This window comes from Equus caballus, chromosome 18 (genome assembly GCF_041296265.1).
Source record: "Equus caballus isolate H_3958 breed thoroughbred chromosome 18, TB-T2T, whole genome shotgun sequence".
Classification (NCBI taxonomy): domain Eukaryota; kingdom Metazoa; phylum Chordata; class Mammalia; order Perissodactyla; family Equidae; genus Equus; species Equus caballus.
The window spans coordinates 40649286-40663813 of record NC_091701.1 but is presented as its reverse complement, the minus strand read 5'-3'; the positions used below and the strand labels follow the sequence as shown (position 1 = coordinate 40663813).

Sequence of the window (14528 nt, the reverse complement as noted above, 5' to 3'; positions counted from 1 at the left end):
TGAGCAACAACTTAGAATGGAAAGAATAGGGTAACGCTGGTGAAATACTTGGGGACTTTATGGATGCCTAGGAAATTGGTTCTTAGTGAGAGGAGTACAAAAGAACCTTAGCAGCTTTTTCAAAACACACATAACACCACTGAGGGGCACATCAGACTCTGGTCACCACAGGACAGTCAGGAATAGTTTGTAAATGCCCTGGGTGACCTTGACAGCCAGTTACCGTCTCTCCCATCAATCCTATCCTCTCTTGAAATCCATGAGCCTAAGAGAAAAAGATGAGGGATTAAGTAGTCTGAGTTCTCAATCCCTCCTTAACTAACTTGCTGTGTGATTTTTAAAAATTACTCAACCGCTCTGTTCTTTCAGGTGCCTCCTAAGAAAATAGTAGTATGCCACCCCATTCCACCCGACAGGTACTCTGTGCTAACAATGTCAGAAGGTGTACTTTCAGTTCTTTCTTGCTGAATACCTTAGACGACTTTATCTAGAAGGTATGTACTTAGGGGTAGAGCTTTACCTAAAGATGGCTGTCATCACTTCACACTTCATCTACTTCTTGGGAAAAACGTTTCCTTTGTTGGTGTAATGCTGTGGGTATTTTTAACGTTTAACCCCCAATCAGCTCCTGGATCTTCCTCTAGCCCATGGTTCTGAACCGCGCTCTACACTGAAACCACCTGGGAGCTTGAATGTTTCCAGTGCCCGAGCCCCGCCTGGGAGACTCTGACTTGGCTGGGGTATGGAGCGCTCCCGGGTGATTCTAGCTGGCAGCCAGGACTATAAACACATCAGGTGATAAATGCACCTGTGGAGCATGGGCTGCTCAGTGCCAGGAACCCTGCCAGCTGTGTGATTTGGGGCAAGCTACCAACTGCCCTCAGCCTCAGTTCCCTCGTCTGAAAGATGGAGCTAACAATTTCACTTCGTTGGGTTGTTGCAAGATTAAAAATGAATGTGACACACACATACACACGCATACAAAGCACTCAGGACAGCCCTCAGCATCCTGTCGATGCTAAATAAATATTTGCTACTGTTATAACCACCTATCATGGAATCTTCAGAAGGGGCAAGAATCCAGGTCCCTGACCCCTGGAAGGCACTGGAGGGTGCTCTGCCCCAGGCACCCAGCGACCTGAAGGTTCAGCCCCCCTGGCCATTCACCAACACAGAGCAGCAGGGAAACCTCATGCTTATTCGAGGGCACAAGAGAGTCACCTGGACCCACCCAAGCCCCATGGAAGGCAGCTGCTCTTAACAACTGCCAACGGGCACATCCACAAGTTCTCAGGTGCCTACAGAAGAATTCCCGTTTCCAGAAAGTAGGTGAAGCACTAATAAAAATAACTCACTTGACCATGTAACACATGCCAAGTGTTTTTCCAAGAGCTTCAACATCCGGAGCAGGTTTCCCATCACTCTGGGAGACAGGCTCTTTTGTTACCTCCATCTTACAGGTCAGAAATCTGAGGCTCAGAGGGAGTGAGGCACGGGTTAGCTCTGGGCACAAAACTCATTACTGTCACAGAGCAGCGCAGCGGGAGCCGCGGTCCCAGCTAAGGTCACTCTGCCTTCAAGGATGGGGTTTAAATGGTCCATCCTACAGATTTTTTCCCAAGTGCATGGGAAATTTCCCATCATCACCACCACAGGAGCTCTCCCTGGATAACATCTGGAAGTGGCACTATCATCTATAAACTTTTGGATTTAATTTAAAAAAAAAAATAGAAAAGGGGGTTAGGCGGTAGGCCAAGTGACATGGTCACGAGGAACAGAAGAGGCCAGCATGGTTGTGAGGTGAGAATCTCAGTTTTCTCAATCAGCATATTGGAGGTTTGCATCAACACAACCGGTTTAAAATGTGTATGTCCAACTGTGATGCAGAATGTGACCGGATCCCTCTGGCAAGGGAAGTTAGGCCCAAGTCCACACCTAACTCCAGTCTGCTCCCCTCCCTCCCTTCCACTGAGAGAAGAATCAAAATCTGAATTCTCCTGAGTCTACAGCCTTGAGAAGCCCATGGCTGGCAGCCAGTCTGATGGGACAGTGTGAACAAAAGAATCAGCTGGATGGGAGCCTGGAGACCCTGGGGGCAAGGACCCCAATGGGCCAGCCAGGGCTGGGGCTGGCATGACCTTGGCCTGCTAACAGGAGACTGCATTGTTAGAAATCGCTGGCATGCCACTGAAATTAAAATCCATCCACCAAGCAATCATTCTGGAGCAAGTCACTTTAATTTACCAAAGTGGCAAACTGCAATTATTGCTCAAAATGACATCCATTCCTGTATGACAACATTTAATACTCTCTAAAAAAAGTTCCTTAATTGCATGCATAATTTTAAATTACTGTAATTTGTTCAAGATTCTGTGAAAACCCGTTTTTTTTCCTTGAAAGATAAAAGAAACTGAAGGATAATGGAAAGCCTTAAAATTCTGTAACCAAGTTATATAATTTTGGGGAGAGTGTAGATGTGGGTGACACTGGAGTTCTAGAAAACAAAGTAAAGATGAATTCCTCTTAAAATTTCAAGTATGTTAAAGAGGAAAGTCCACAATCCCAGGAGAGTCAAGCTCACACATAAAAGCTGTACCTTTTAATTTACTGTCTGAAAACCTCATATTCAACAGAATATGATGTTTCCCATTACTTTTCTCCACGTTCAAAGAAGAGCTTCTGTGCCCATAATTCATTAAAGTAGTGTAAATAGATATTGCCATTTTTATTCTTATTTTTTTCATCCTTGCCATCATTATAGAATTTTAATAATTATGCAGAAGCCAGAAGATATACTTTTAGCTGAAGTGGAAGATGAAACAATGTCATTACAGCTACCTCAACTCTAATTTCTTCAAAATTTAAGTAAAACAAAAATTCTCCATAGGACCTCTTCATTACGTGAAGCCTAAACTTAGCCGGGCTCTCACCTTTCTTTTGGAGTAACTCCAGCTAGAAAGGAAGAGCTGCCCTCCAACGGCAGCCCCACAAAACCAGCCTCCCTGTGCCTCCACCCTATAAAACTCGCACGTGGGGCTCAGTCGGGACTCAAGGGAGTGAAACCACGCAAAGCAGCGGGCAGAGCACTGGGGTCCTGTGAGCTGTTCTCCAGGTGGACTCTGCTCCCAGGTGTCTGGCTGAGGGGCAAGTCAGGCTGAAACCCAATGTGCCCCCTGCCCATTAAGCCTGGAACCCTAACAGGGGACTGAGTCCGCCAGCTTGAGGTGGCACTTTCTGCAAAGACCCTGTTTACATCCACATGGGGCGGTGGTCTTTCTCTAATCCACACCAAGGCCCTGCACTGGGCAGCAGGGCTCTGGGAGGGTCATGCCGGACTCAGAACACTGCTGGATCCTTCCTGACAGCTAGGCTCCTCAGTCAGCATCGTTACACTCTCCCCTCTAAATACACCAGGAAGGCCGGGGAGGGAAAAGAGGGCGAGAGCACACATCTACCAGACACGGGGAAGTGCTCTGCAAGGCCCAGACCCCCAGACACACACCCGAGGTACAGGTATGGGGGATGGGACCATGTGTGGACAGAAGGGGAGGAGAGGCACAGAAGCCCTCCAGGAATGTCCCCTGTAGTGCCATCCCTGGGGCATGTGGGCCCCTTCCCAGGTGGGTCTGATGACTCAAAGTGAGGAGAAGTGGAAGACAGACGCCTGGACCCTTCCAAGGCTTCGCTTGTCCTTTGCTGCATGACCATGTTGGGCCACCCTTGTGCTACTAACGAGGGAACATGTATGACTGTTTTCATGGAGGTGATTGAAGGGGAGGACCTCCGAGTTTCTGCAGGCAGCTGGGCATGTCAGGGCCTTGGGCTGAAAGGTCTGGAGTCTAGCAGATACGTCAAGCTGGTGAGGAATCCAAAATGCTAAGACATTTGTGATCTCATCTTATTTTGCATTGGAAAAGATGGTTGTAAGCGGCTATAATGTAAACCCGTGACTCCAACACTCTTGGTGGGAGTTAACCCTTCTTTGTTGCCTTAACCAGGTACTTGGCCTCTGTGTGTTTGATTCTTAAACTGCATTAAATGAAGGGAGAAAATCTATCCTAAGAAAAACCTCAGCAGAATACTGTGACATGACAGACATGACGAAGGGAGAGGGAGCTCTTGGTTCAGCAGCGGGCCGACCCTGATACGCTTCCCATGGTCACAAACACGTGTGTACACGAAACCTTTAGTAATAGTTTTCCTTTGTGTACCCATCTCTTTGTGTCACTCATCAATGCTTAATTTCCTACGAACCATCAAGAGATAGTCCAGATTAGAAACGCAGGACACTTTAAAAATCAATTTTCCCTGGAAATCTCCCTTGACCTTTGGCTTCCTTTGTGAATTGCTTCCTTATCACATCTACTCTGAAACACTCACCAAGCACTCACATAGCAGCCCTGCCCACCCGCATCTTCCTAACCAGGCAAAAGGTAAACTTCTAGAAGAAAACAGGTAATAGAGCATTCAAGCTTGAGTGATTTACCGCAGGGAAAAAGCATCATTAGAAGCTCCTCCACCCACTCTGGCCACCACCCAGTGCAGGGGGAGGGTGGGTAGGACGGCTGGAGGAACAGCAGCCGGCGCCGGGGCCGGGAGCTCTGCAGAGCTGTGCAGAGGGGTTGCTTACCTTCACGTTGGGAGTGTAGAGATTCCTGAGAGAGGCGAGGGCGGCAGACAGCCCCTCAGTGCTGTACCCGATCCACAGGGCTTGGAGATGGCTTGAAGAGATGCCCGTCTTCTTACTGAGGCCCTGGAAGCAATCAGAGACAAACTGGCCTCAGCATCTCCTTTCCCACTAGAGCATCAGCCTGAATGTGGGTGTGCCTCGGAGGGTGCAGGTCCGCACTAACGCCTGGAGAGAGCTGTGCTGCAAATGCCTGGACCTGTGAGCCTTCCCTCCCTAAAACCAAGGGTCCAGAATTAGCCTGCTTTTGCTACACGAACCAACTGTACGCCTGGGGAAAGAGATGACAAATGAGGAGAAAGTTTCTCTTTATAGAAGTTCTCCAGTAAATTAAAGGAAGAATAAATGATAGATGATCACCATTCTGCAACCTCTAATGAATGAATGAGTCCAGGCAGAAACCAGTAGTGGCTGATGGCATCACCCCAAGAGAAACAAGCACAAATGCTGGGCCTCTTGATGCAAGAAACATCATATAGAGTAACACAGAGTTTAAACTCTAAGTATACCTAGAAAGTAACCGTGACACCCTGAAAAAAAAATCAAATCTAAATCTGATTAAGCCTCTAGATACAACTACCAAATGATAGGAAACCCAGAGGAAGAAGGAACATGTTGAACTAGACCACAAGAAATAAGGATATACGGGCTGGCCCAGCCCCGTGGCCGAGTGGTTAAGTTCATATGCTCTGCTTCGGCAGCCCAGGGTTTCGCCGGTTCAAATCCTGGGCATGGACATGGCGCTGCTCATCAAGCCATGCTGAGGTGGCATTCCACATGCCACAATGAGAAGGACCCACAACTAAAAATGCACAACTATGTACCGGGGGGCTTTGGGGAGAAAAAGAAAAAGGAAAAATAAAAATCTTTAAAAAAAAAAAATAATAAGGATATAATCAGAAAATCCAGCTGGTACAAAACTCTATCAGTCAAGTAACTCAGGTCCTTCGACAAAGAAATAACAATGAAACAAAAGGGAATGAAGTGGAACCTTTCGGGGAAAAGAAATTTAAAAGAGATTTAAAGGGGGAAAACGTAAAACTCAAGTGTAGCATTTAGATACACGCTGGAGTGAATCTACGTCAGAACAATGGTAATTTTCAGAGGGGAAAGATGGGGTTGATTTTGGAACGGGCTCACGGAGGGCTCTGAGAGCTGAGAAAGCTGTCGAACATCTTTAAAAGTAAAACGTCAAAATGACAACAGTGAAACCCTTGCTCACAGTGGTTGTCTCACCTTGAAAATGTGCGCCTTCAGGATGTGATGGCCAAGCTCCATGGTCTGCTGGCGGTTCAGCTTGCCCTCTTGTCGAGAAAACATGAACGCCAGGAGAGCGTGCCCATTCCTAGGACAAGAAACAAAGACTCTTATAATAAAAGACCCCTTATTTCACCACACCATAGGCCCTCGGGTGTGTACATTGCCACGTGACCCCAGAACTGTTCTCCTGGTGCTTCAAAATGGGTGAAAACCTGCCTCTTTACAAAAGATGGCCAATGCTGTTTATTCTTCAAGTCACTTAAAGGACTTTTTTTTGGAATTCTCCTCTCTCTCTGTGGAGTGACCCAGAGAGAAGCCCTAGCACAGGGCAGGTCTTTACCTTTGGAACCACCCCCTCTCTGTTCATGATGCATCACTCTCTCATCACCTTATTTGTTGATTTATGTCTGTCACAAAAATATAAACTCCATGAGGGTCTTGGAGTAACTCCAAGTTTTGGTAACTCCATTACCAAATGTAAACTCTAAGGGTCTTGTCTAAGTCACAGCTATAGTCACAATACCTAACAAATGTCCACACTTAGTAAAACTCAAATATGTATTTCTTGGATGGATGGATGGATGGATGAATGGATGTAAAAATGAACAGATGGAGCAGAACTATCACTGCATCTGGTGTTCAGGCCTCCCCTCAGGATAATCACCATTGGGGACAGACCTAGGGCAAGGGGCAAGACCTTACAATGGGATGGGAAAAAAAGCCTTGATCATTGCAACAGCTCACAATCAGAAGCACCCAGAATTCTAGGCCTGGATGGAACACAAAGGTAAGCTAAGATGTATGAGTGGGCTTGCTATGTCTGGGCACATAGTGGGCATTCAACTGACACCACCAATGAATCCCCACTAACTCTTTCATGAAGGAGCCATGCTACCCACTTTCCCCTCCATGTCTATAGGACTCATTCTGTCTCCTGTGGACTCTATGCCTTTGTCTGAGCCAATTTGTTTGGAAAAGATGCTAAGGGTTGCTTACTCCAATAGCAGTGATTTCTGCACGATGTGAATTATTTCTATTTTTATCAACTTGACAACTTTGAGCTGCTATCTTGTTGGGGAAAAGCAGGTAGTTGTGGAGGAAGAGGTGTTTCATAAATATTATGAAAAAATGCATTCTTCTAAAGATGACTGAAAGCATACATCATTTAAACAGTTTTTATCAATACAGATGCATGCCTCTTTCTCAAATAGGTTATAAACCATGCTAGAGGTGAGGAAATCAAGGCAGGTGGAGACCAAGAGATTGCTTTTTATACAAGGGAAGGCATGGCTTTTAAGGCAATGTTGCCACTGAGTGTTCCATCCAATGTCTCGTAAGGGTCTGGAGCTCTCGCATGAGTGTATACCCTGTGCGGCCTTGCACACGCTCCACCTCCCAGACCTCAAGCTTGGGTTTCCCCTCTCAGATGGTAGCGTCCCACATTCCCACCTCTCCTGCTCCCTTCCTCCCATGGAAACCACTCTCTGCCACCTTCCAGTGCTCCAGGCCTCCACGCCCTCTCCCTAGTCCCTGTTCATGGGTTGGTCCCAGGGTTCAACCTGGCTGACATCACTCCAGTCAAAGGCACTCTCCTAACCACAGGCTAAGCCATCCTTGGTCTCCCAGTCTGCCAAGCTCCGTGGCCATGCCAACTGTGTCCGCAACAAAGACACACTATGGTAAGTACCATGGCTGGCCCTTATCAGGTGATGACCATACATCCTCAGTGGCTGGGCCAAAGGTTTCTAGCGCTCTGAGCTAAGCACATGGCTTCCCACCTCTCTGAGGAGACAATTCACCATGCAATCAATCAATAGATACCTGTGCTCCTCTACGGCCCATCTACTTCTCCTTCCTTCCCTCCTGGTCAGAATCACAAGCCCCCTTCTAAGTCTACCCACACTCATAAGTCTGTTCACTTCCCAAAGCTTATAGTACACATCAAGTTTTTACTATATGTCAGGTGCAGAAGCTTGACTGAATTATTTCTCTAATCTGCATAGTCTTGTCAATCACTAAGTATTATGATTCCCAGTTTGTTTACATGAGGAAACAGAGGCTGGACAGGTTAAGTGATCTGCCCAAGATCAAATGGCTGGTAAATGACTGAGCAGAGATTTGAATTGAAATCTACCCAATATGTGTAACATGATTTATCATTCACTCATTTGTTCATTAACATTCCTCGATAATGGGAATTCCACAAGGAAGAATGCAAGGTGCTTCCCTTGAGGTGCTCTCAGCGAACAAGTAAACAAAATCAGTAAAGATCTCATCAATAAACAAGATGAAATTCAGCCAGAATGGTGCCATGAACAGACTCGTTGGGAGTACAGAGGAGGCAAGATGCCCACATTCCCTCCCCTTACCCTCCTGCATGTCCAATTTCTCCTTCTTTATGGATTATGTTTCCCCACACTGTCTCAATGATGTCCATTCTCCTGTGGTATTAAAAACCAAAACAAATGCCTTCCCCACACTCAACCACAAACCTTTCAGCCCTTCCACTTCCCAACGCAGGGTGTTGGCTCTCTCCCCTTTCATTCCTCACAACCTAATGGAAGGAATCTCCTTAGGATCCAGGACCCTCCTCCTGGACCGGGAAGCCAATGGCTTCCTCTTAATCCTCATCTTCCTTTCCCTCTCGGCAGCACTTACAGCCCTAACCTCCTTCCCGGAAGTCCTTCTCTATGTCCCAGAAGTCCAGTGCTCCTTTTCCTCTCACTACACTTCCTCACCAAGTCCCACCATCCCCTCGCAGCAATCATGCCAAGGCTTCAACTCCAACTTGTCCTCCAGCCTTCACATCCCACCTGCCATCAGAACCTGTCCAGCTAGGGGTTCCACCAACCCTGCAACTCAAACTGCTGAAAACAAAAGCCAGCTCTTGCTCTGCAAAACCCACTCAACACCTCCTGCCTTTCAGTACCCTTTCTAAAAGAACAATGCTATGCCGAAGTTTCTGAGGCTTAACACCTTGATGTCATCTATGGCACCTCCTTTTCTTGAGTCTGCCCACAAGGCCAAGCCATGCCCGTTTATCTCATGTCAGCAAGGCCTGTCTCTACCCCACTGTGTCCCCAAGCCAGGTCCGCCAAGTTCCCACTCCTGTCTGTTACAGTAGTCCCCAGGCTCCGCACCCTCCAACATTCTGTCCATGTAGACCCTCCACACTCTAGAACCTTCACAGGTTCTCCAGTGATGACTGTTATAAAAGGCCACACTCTCTAGCACATCCTTCTGTTAGCTCTTTCCACTCCTCTGTTCCATGACAAAAGCTCCAGCCAAATTACATTTGTTTTTGCCAGAACACAGCCTGCTCATCCTGCTGCTATGCCTTACACAGCTCCTCCTGTCTGCAGTAGCCTTGTTCCATCTATTAAAACCCTATCCAGTCAGTCCTCAAGTCAAAGACTTGTGGAAAAGAAAGCAGATGGGAGACTATTTTAGATTTAAAAAGTTTGGGGCAACCATAAAGAATCGGTGGATCAAAAAAAAAACAGAATCGATGGATCCAGAAGAAATCATCAATGGCTCCGAATATCAGAGAGAGACATTAAGACGTTAGGTGTCTCCCTGATGAAAGTACTCACTACCACCTATTAAATATCCTTTCAAAAAAATTTTAAAAATAAAATAAAATCTGACCAAGGCAGTAGATTTAACTAACAATTTATAAGAAATAGAGGTGATAGATAAACATATTAAAAACCACCATGAGAATGCACACAGCAAAATTCAGATTATAGAAAACTATACAGGACAAACTACCCACTTGCTCTTTTTAAACAAATAATTGTAAGGAAAAACAAAAAGAGAAAGAAGAGGGAATCTACAGGATAAAAGAGACACAATAAAATGAATTTTGTGGATCTTATCTGGACCTTGATTCAAACATACTAAAAAAAAGGAAGGAAGGGGAGAAATTTGAGTACAGCTAAATGTGTGACGATATTGATGAATTATTAATATTTTAGGTGTGGTAATGGTATTGTGGTTAAGTATGAAAATGTCCTCTTTTTTTGAGGTGCATAATCAATTATTTAGGGTAAAATGTCACGATGTCTGCAATTTATTTCAGAAAAAATAACAGATGTAACAAATACTGAGAACTGTGAAGAATGTTTAAGTCTAGGTAATGTGGAGGGAGGGAGAAACAGATCCCTCTCCTGTAACAGCCACCGTCACACAGTGAAGAGATTCTTTCGTTCCTTTTACAGGTAAGAAGACTAAGCTTGGAGAATTAAAATGATTTGCGCACAGGAAGTACATAAGGGACCACTGGAAACAGGATTTTAATCCAGACCTCGCTTAAACTCTATTCTACTGTTTTCCTGTAAGGCACCAAGATATTCACAATAGGTTTTTATGGTTATAAGTAACCCATGAACAACTTACAGGCCCCACAACAAGGGCACGGTGAAGTACGTTCCCATTTGCCTACTAGGATGTTTGCATGGTCTTGAAAAACGACACTTTACTACTGAGATTTCCAAACAGCTTGCTAAAGTGTCCATGATGTGTTAAGCAAAAAAAGCATGATGAGAATTTTAATATAGAAAAGATGATTTGGAGAATATTTAAAATGCATGGAAAGAGGCAGAAATAAGAAGTGAAGTGTCATTGTCTCTGGGTGTTAGATTTTCTTCTTCTTCTCTATAATTGGGGCAAAATTACAACTACTAATTGGGATGGGAAGAGAAATGCTACCCATCTCTCTAGGCCTGATCCAAATGTACTTGTGTGTGTGAAACATTTTCCAGCAATGGTCTCCCCCAGCTGGAAGCTTCTCTCTCTTTCCTGAAGTCCCACATGCAGGGGGCTCCCTTCCAGCACCGTCACTTCCTGCCTCACCTGCCCTCCTGTGTGGGAAGCCCTGGAGAGCCGGGCCCTTGTCCCAGGAATCTGTGTATCTGCCACAGTACTCTGCACATAGTGGGTCCACAAAAACTTTTGCTGAACTGAATCCAGCAGTGTCCTTCCAACATCGTTCTATATATTGTCTGTCTGCTGAATGAGGTTCAAGAATTATAGTGGTCTGGGGTAAATGCTGACTTGCACAATCCTGAGAAGGGGCACCTCCTTACACTTTGCACCCTAAGTGCCTCTCTTGCCTCAGTCCTGGTTCTACCCGTAGGAACACACCAGTGCTCAGGTGTCTGACTGTGACCAGCTACTCATCCCACTCTCAGCTCCACCCCAGGCTGTATCACCCTCATGCCACCTACCACCCAAACTGGAGCGAAGCTTAACTGTACCTACAGTCCAACTGCTTCTGCCTCAAACCCCAGGAAGAGATCTACATCCTCCTGTTGTATTCTTTCAACTTGTTTCCATGTCTCTACAAACTCAACTACAGCCTATCTTCCTAGGAAATGATCTGACTTTTCCCAGAAAATAATCTGATTTGGCTAAATACGTCACAGCACGCATTTCACTTTATTACGTTCTGGCTAAATAACCTGGGAGTTACAGTTTATTGCCCCAAACCAGGTTGAAAAGATAACAAATTTTTAGCCCAGTGTCACCTAAGAAAACAATACTCTCCACAACATGAAACAACAGCTAGACCTATTGGGTGAACGTGAAGTCAATGTTCACGGGGAGAAAGGTAGTGTGTGGCTCACAGCGCTTATTCACCTCCTCATTTGTGGACTCCAGCATCTGGTCAAATGCCCAGTCCAGCCCAAAGGGGACCGTTGAGCAGCCTGCCAGACCTGTTACAGGGTCGGGAGCAATTTTGACTCACGGACAGCAGAAGCCATTCAGGATAGCAACAGTGCAGGCCAAGGTCAGGGCCAGGCAGAAGTGGGAGACATGAACATACGCTAACCTGAAAGCACCCACACCCTCGAATTCCACGACCTCTCGCCCTGACTAGCACCAAGCCACACGACAGGCAGGCTCACTGCCCCTCGCCCCTGGGCAGTGAGGAGAACTGCATCCTGGTCCAGCTCTGCTGCAAATCCTCAGTGGAACCTTCGACTCCTTGGATGCAGCTGCCCTACCACCATCTCGTAAATGGGGCATCTGAGATCTGAACCTCTCTCCTCTTCACCCCAAATCCCAGTGGGTTACACCAAGCTGAACCACAAACACAGAATGAGGTGGTGAGACGTGAGCACTGTGCTCCCCTCTGGGCCGAAGACACATCTGATCCCTGGGACAAGATGCTACATGCTAAAGAGGTGGTGGGCAGTGGTGGTGCTGAGCGTCCAAGACAGTCCACAGGCCCCTAGGGAAGACCTGGAGCCATGAACAGCCTCTAGAGAAGCCTGCTGTCTCTGGAGCTGACATCAGTTTCCCACGTGTGACCCCTGTGAAAGCAGACAGGGGTCTAGAAGAGAACAGACAGCAAAGAAATATCACCCAGGCGTTGCCTAACTTCTCTTTCATCCAAATGTCCTGAGGAGTCCTAAAATTCTAGCAATTAAATGACGGAAGCTTCTGTTTAGTAGCAGACAGAATTTTCCATTGCCCCTCCTGAATTACTCATTCCGTGTTGCCTTTCCGTTAAAAAACATGAATTAAGTTCGAAATCCCTTCCCCAATCACGCATTAAGACTCCCTGCACAGAGCTGACAGAAAGCGGCCTGTCATACCTGGGCTCACACAGGAAGGCCGTGTTTTCACCATCTGCTCTCCAAACAAGCCACTCCCTGAAGGACGGGTGGCAGAACATGCGAGTTTTGTCTCGCCTCTTAATGAGGAAGCAGGAGAGGGCATCCATCCTCTGCTGAAAGTCTTCCCAGCTCTGCTCCCCTTGTATGTGGCCGGCATTAATAGCCTGGAAAATCTGCTCGTCCGTCATGGGGTGGAGGGACGCCAGGGCCACGTTTAAAATCGGAAGTGCTCTCTCAAAGGCGGACTGGGTCATGAACTTCATGTTGCACTGCAGCAGATAGAGCTCAGACAGAGACACGGGCACCACCTTGTAGCTGGCACTTTTGATGACCAAGTGTCCCCTCTGGAAAAGGTCCAAGGTGAGTTTGAGGTACAGGTAGGAGCCGAGGCTCCGGAGCACCAGGTGGCTGCTCACTTTCCCGATGAGGGCAGCGTCCGCCTTGCCGTTGAGGGAAATGTTGCTGAGGATGTCCTGGCTGCTGCGGACCCGGTGCTGGACATAAGCGTGCAGGTCGCTGTGAATGTCCTTGTTGTCGGGAAAGTCATCTAAGGAAAGCTTGACGAATGGCAGAGCGCTTACGATTTCCTGCAAAACAGCAAAACCCACGGTGTGCCTCCACAGAGATTTCTTTTTTATGTCAGCGGCATTTCAAACCAGATTCACTAGTTTTCTTTCAAGGAGGATTTTCATGGATTACAGGGACTCATTGTTTTGTATTAAAACATGTAATAGGATAAATTGAAGATAAAAAGCTTATGTGAAAGAAATCCTGATGCGAGATCAAATCAGTAAAGGCTTTCCTAAAGCCCTCACCGGAGGACCCAGAGCCAAGCGCAATGGAGGAGTCCCAGCAGACGACAACGACCTGGCTGTCCCAGCAAAGGGGTAGTGAGACCCTGAGGAGACCTGATCCCCATAATCCTTACATTACGCAACTGGTTATATAACAAGGGCACACAAATCAACACTGTACCTCTAAGACCCTGGCCAGACATCAAGATAAGAGGCATCCCTCTTTGTGTATCAGATACTGGGGCTGGAAATCTGAAACTGCCCCCCAGGCGATGCTCCAGGGACGGCCTGCGGTTATAACACTGCGTACTTTGAAGGAGCCCGCTATCACCTTTTTCGGTGGTTGGCTTTAGTAAACTTTTAAATTGAAGTACAACATACACACAGAGGTGCCCAAATCATAACTGCACAGTGTCATTAATTGTCACAAAGTCAGATACACCTGTGTAACTAGCAGCTGGACACAGAACATCACCAGCTCCCAGAAGCCCCGTGTCCCTTTGCCATCCCAAAGATAAGCACTATCCTGACACCTAACAGCGGATGAGTTGTGTCCCTTTTTTTTTTTTTTTTTTAACTTCCCACTATCATTTCTGAAGTGTGTGAGCACATGTCCTCATTGAATGTAGTAATTATAGGAGGCAGGCTGAGTACAATTACCCCCCCCCCTCTTTCACATCAGTGCTAACTGAACCTCTGAGAACATGCACAGCTAGTACATAAAGCACAGGACTCCTGTTCCTGAGCCCTATCGATGGGCACATTCTGCTTACTGTGTGAAAAATGACGGAAAGGTGTATGAATCAAATGTCCATAAAAACAAACATCAAGTTTGAGGTCTAAAAAGAAGCCAAATGCTATTTTTAAATAAATATCATCATAATAGGGTAAAAATCAAACTCTAATGTCTAATGCCTTTACTGAAAAAGGAGAGGGGTAGAGAGAAGATTGTTAAAATAGACCTTCTTTCAGGCCTTAAAAATCTTTCTCCTTCAGGGGCCGGCCCAGTGGCGCAGCGCGTTAAGTTCGCATGTTCTGCTTGTCGGCGGCCTGGGGTTCACAGGTTCGGATCCCGGGTGTGAACATGGCACCACTTGGCACGCCATGCTGTGGCAGGTGTCCCACATATAAAGTAGAGGAAGATGGGCATGGAGGTTAGCTCAG

General features: G+C 46.5%; 1 protein-coding gene across 50 annotated transcripts in view; it reads right to left on the bottom strand.

The window, feature by feature from the left end:
- The window catches only part of TANC1 (tetratricopeptide repeat, ankyrin repeat and coiled-coil containing 1), a 229124-nt gene that overhangs the window by 36652 nt on the left and 177944 nt on the right, over nucleotides 1-14528 (bottom strand). For all 50 annotated transcript variants that reach the window (XM_070241053.1, XM_070241035.1, XM_070241042.1 and 47 more), the window contains 3 exons: nucleotides 12550-13157; nucleotides 5924-6032; nucleotides 4631-4753 (listed from right to left, as the gene is read on the bottom strand). In XM_070241053.1, the coding sequence (XP_070097154.1) occupies nucleotides 4631-4753; nucleotides 5924-6032; nucleotides 12550-13157 (840 nt within the window). The remainder of the gene's footprint in view (nucleotides 1-4630; nucleotides 4754-5923; nucleotides 6033-12549; nucleotides 13158-14528) is intronic.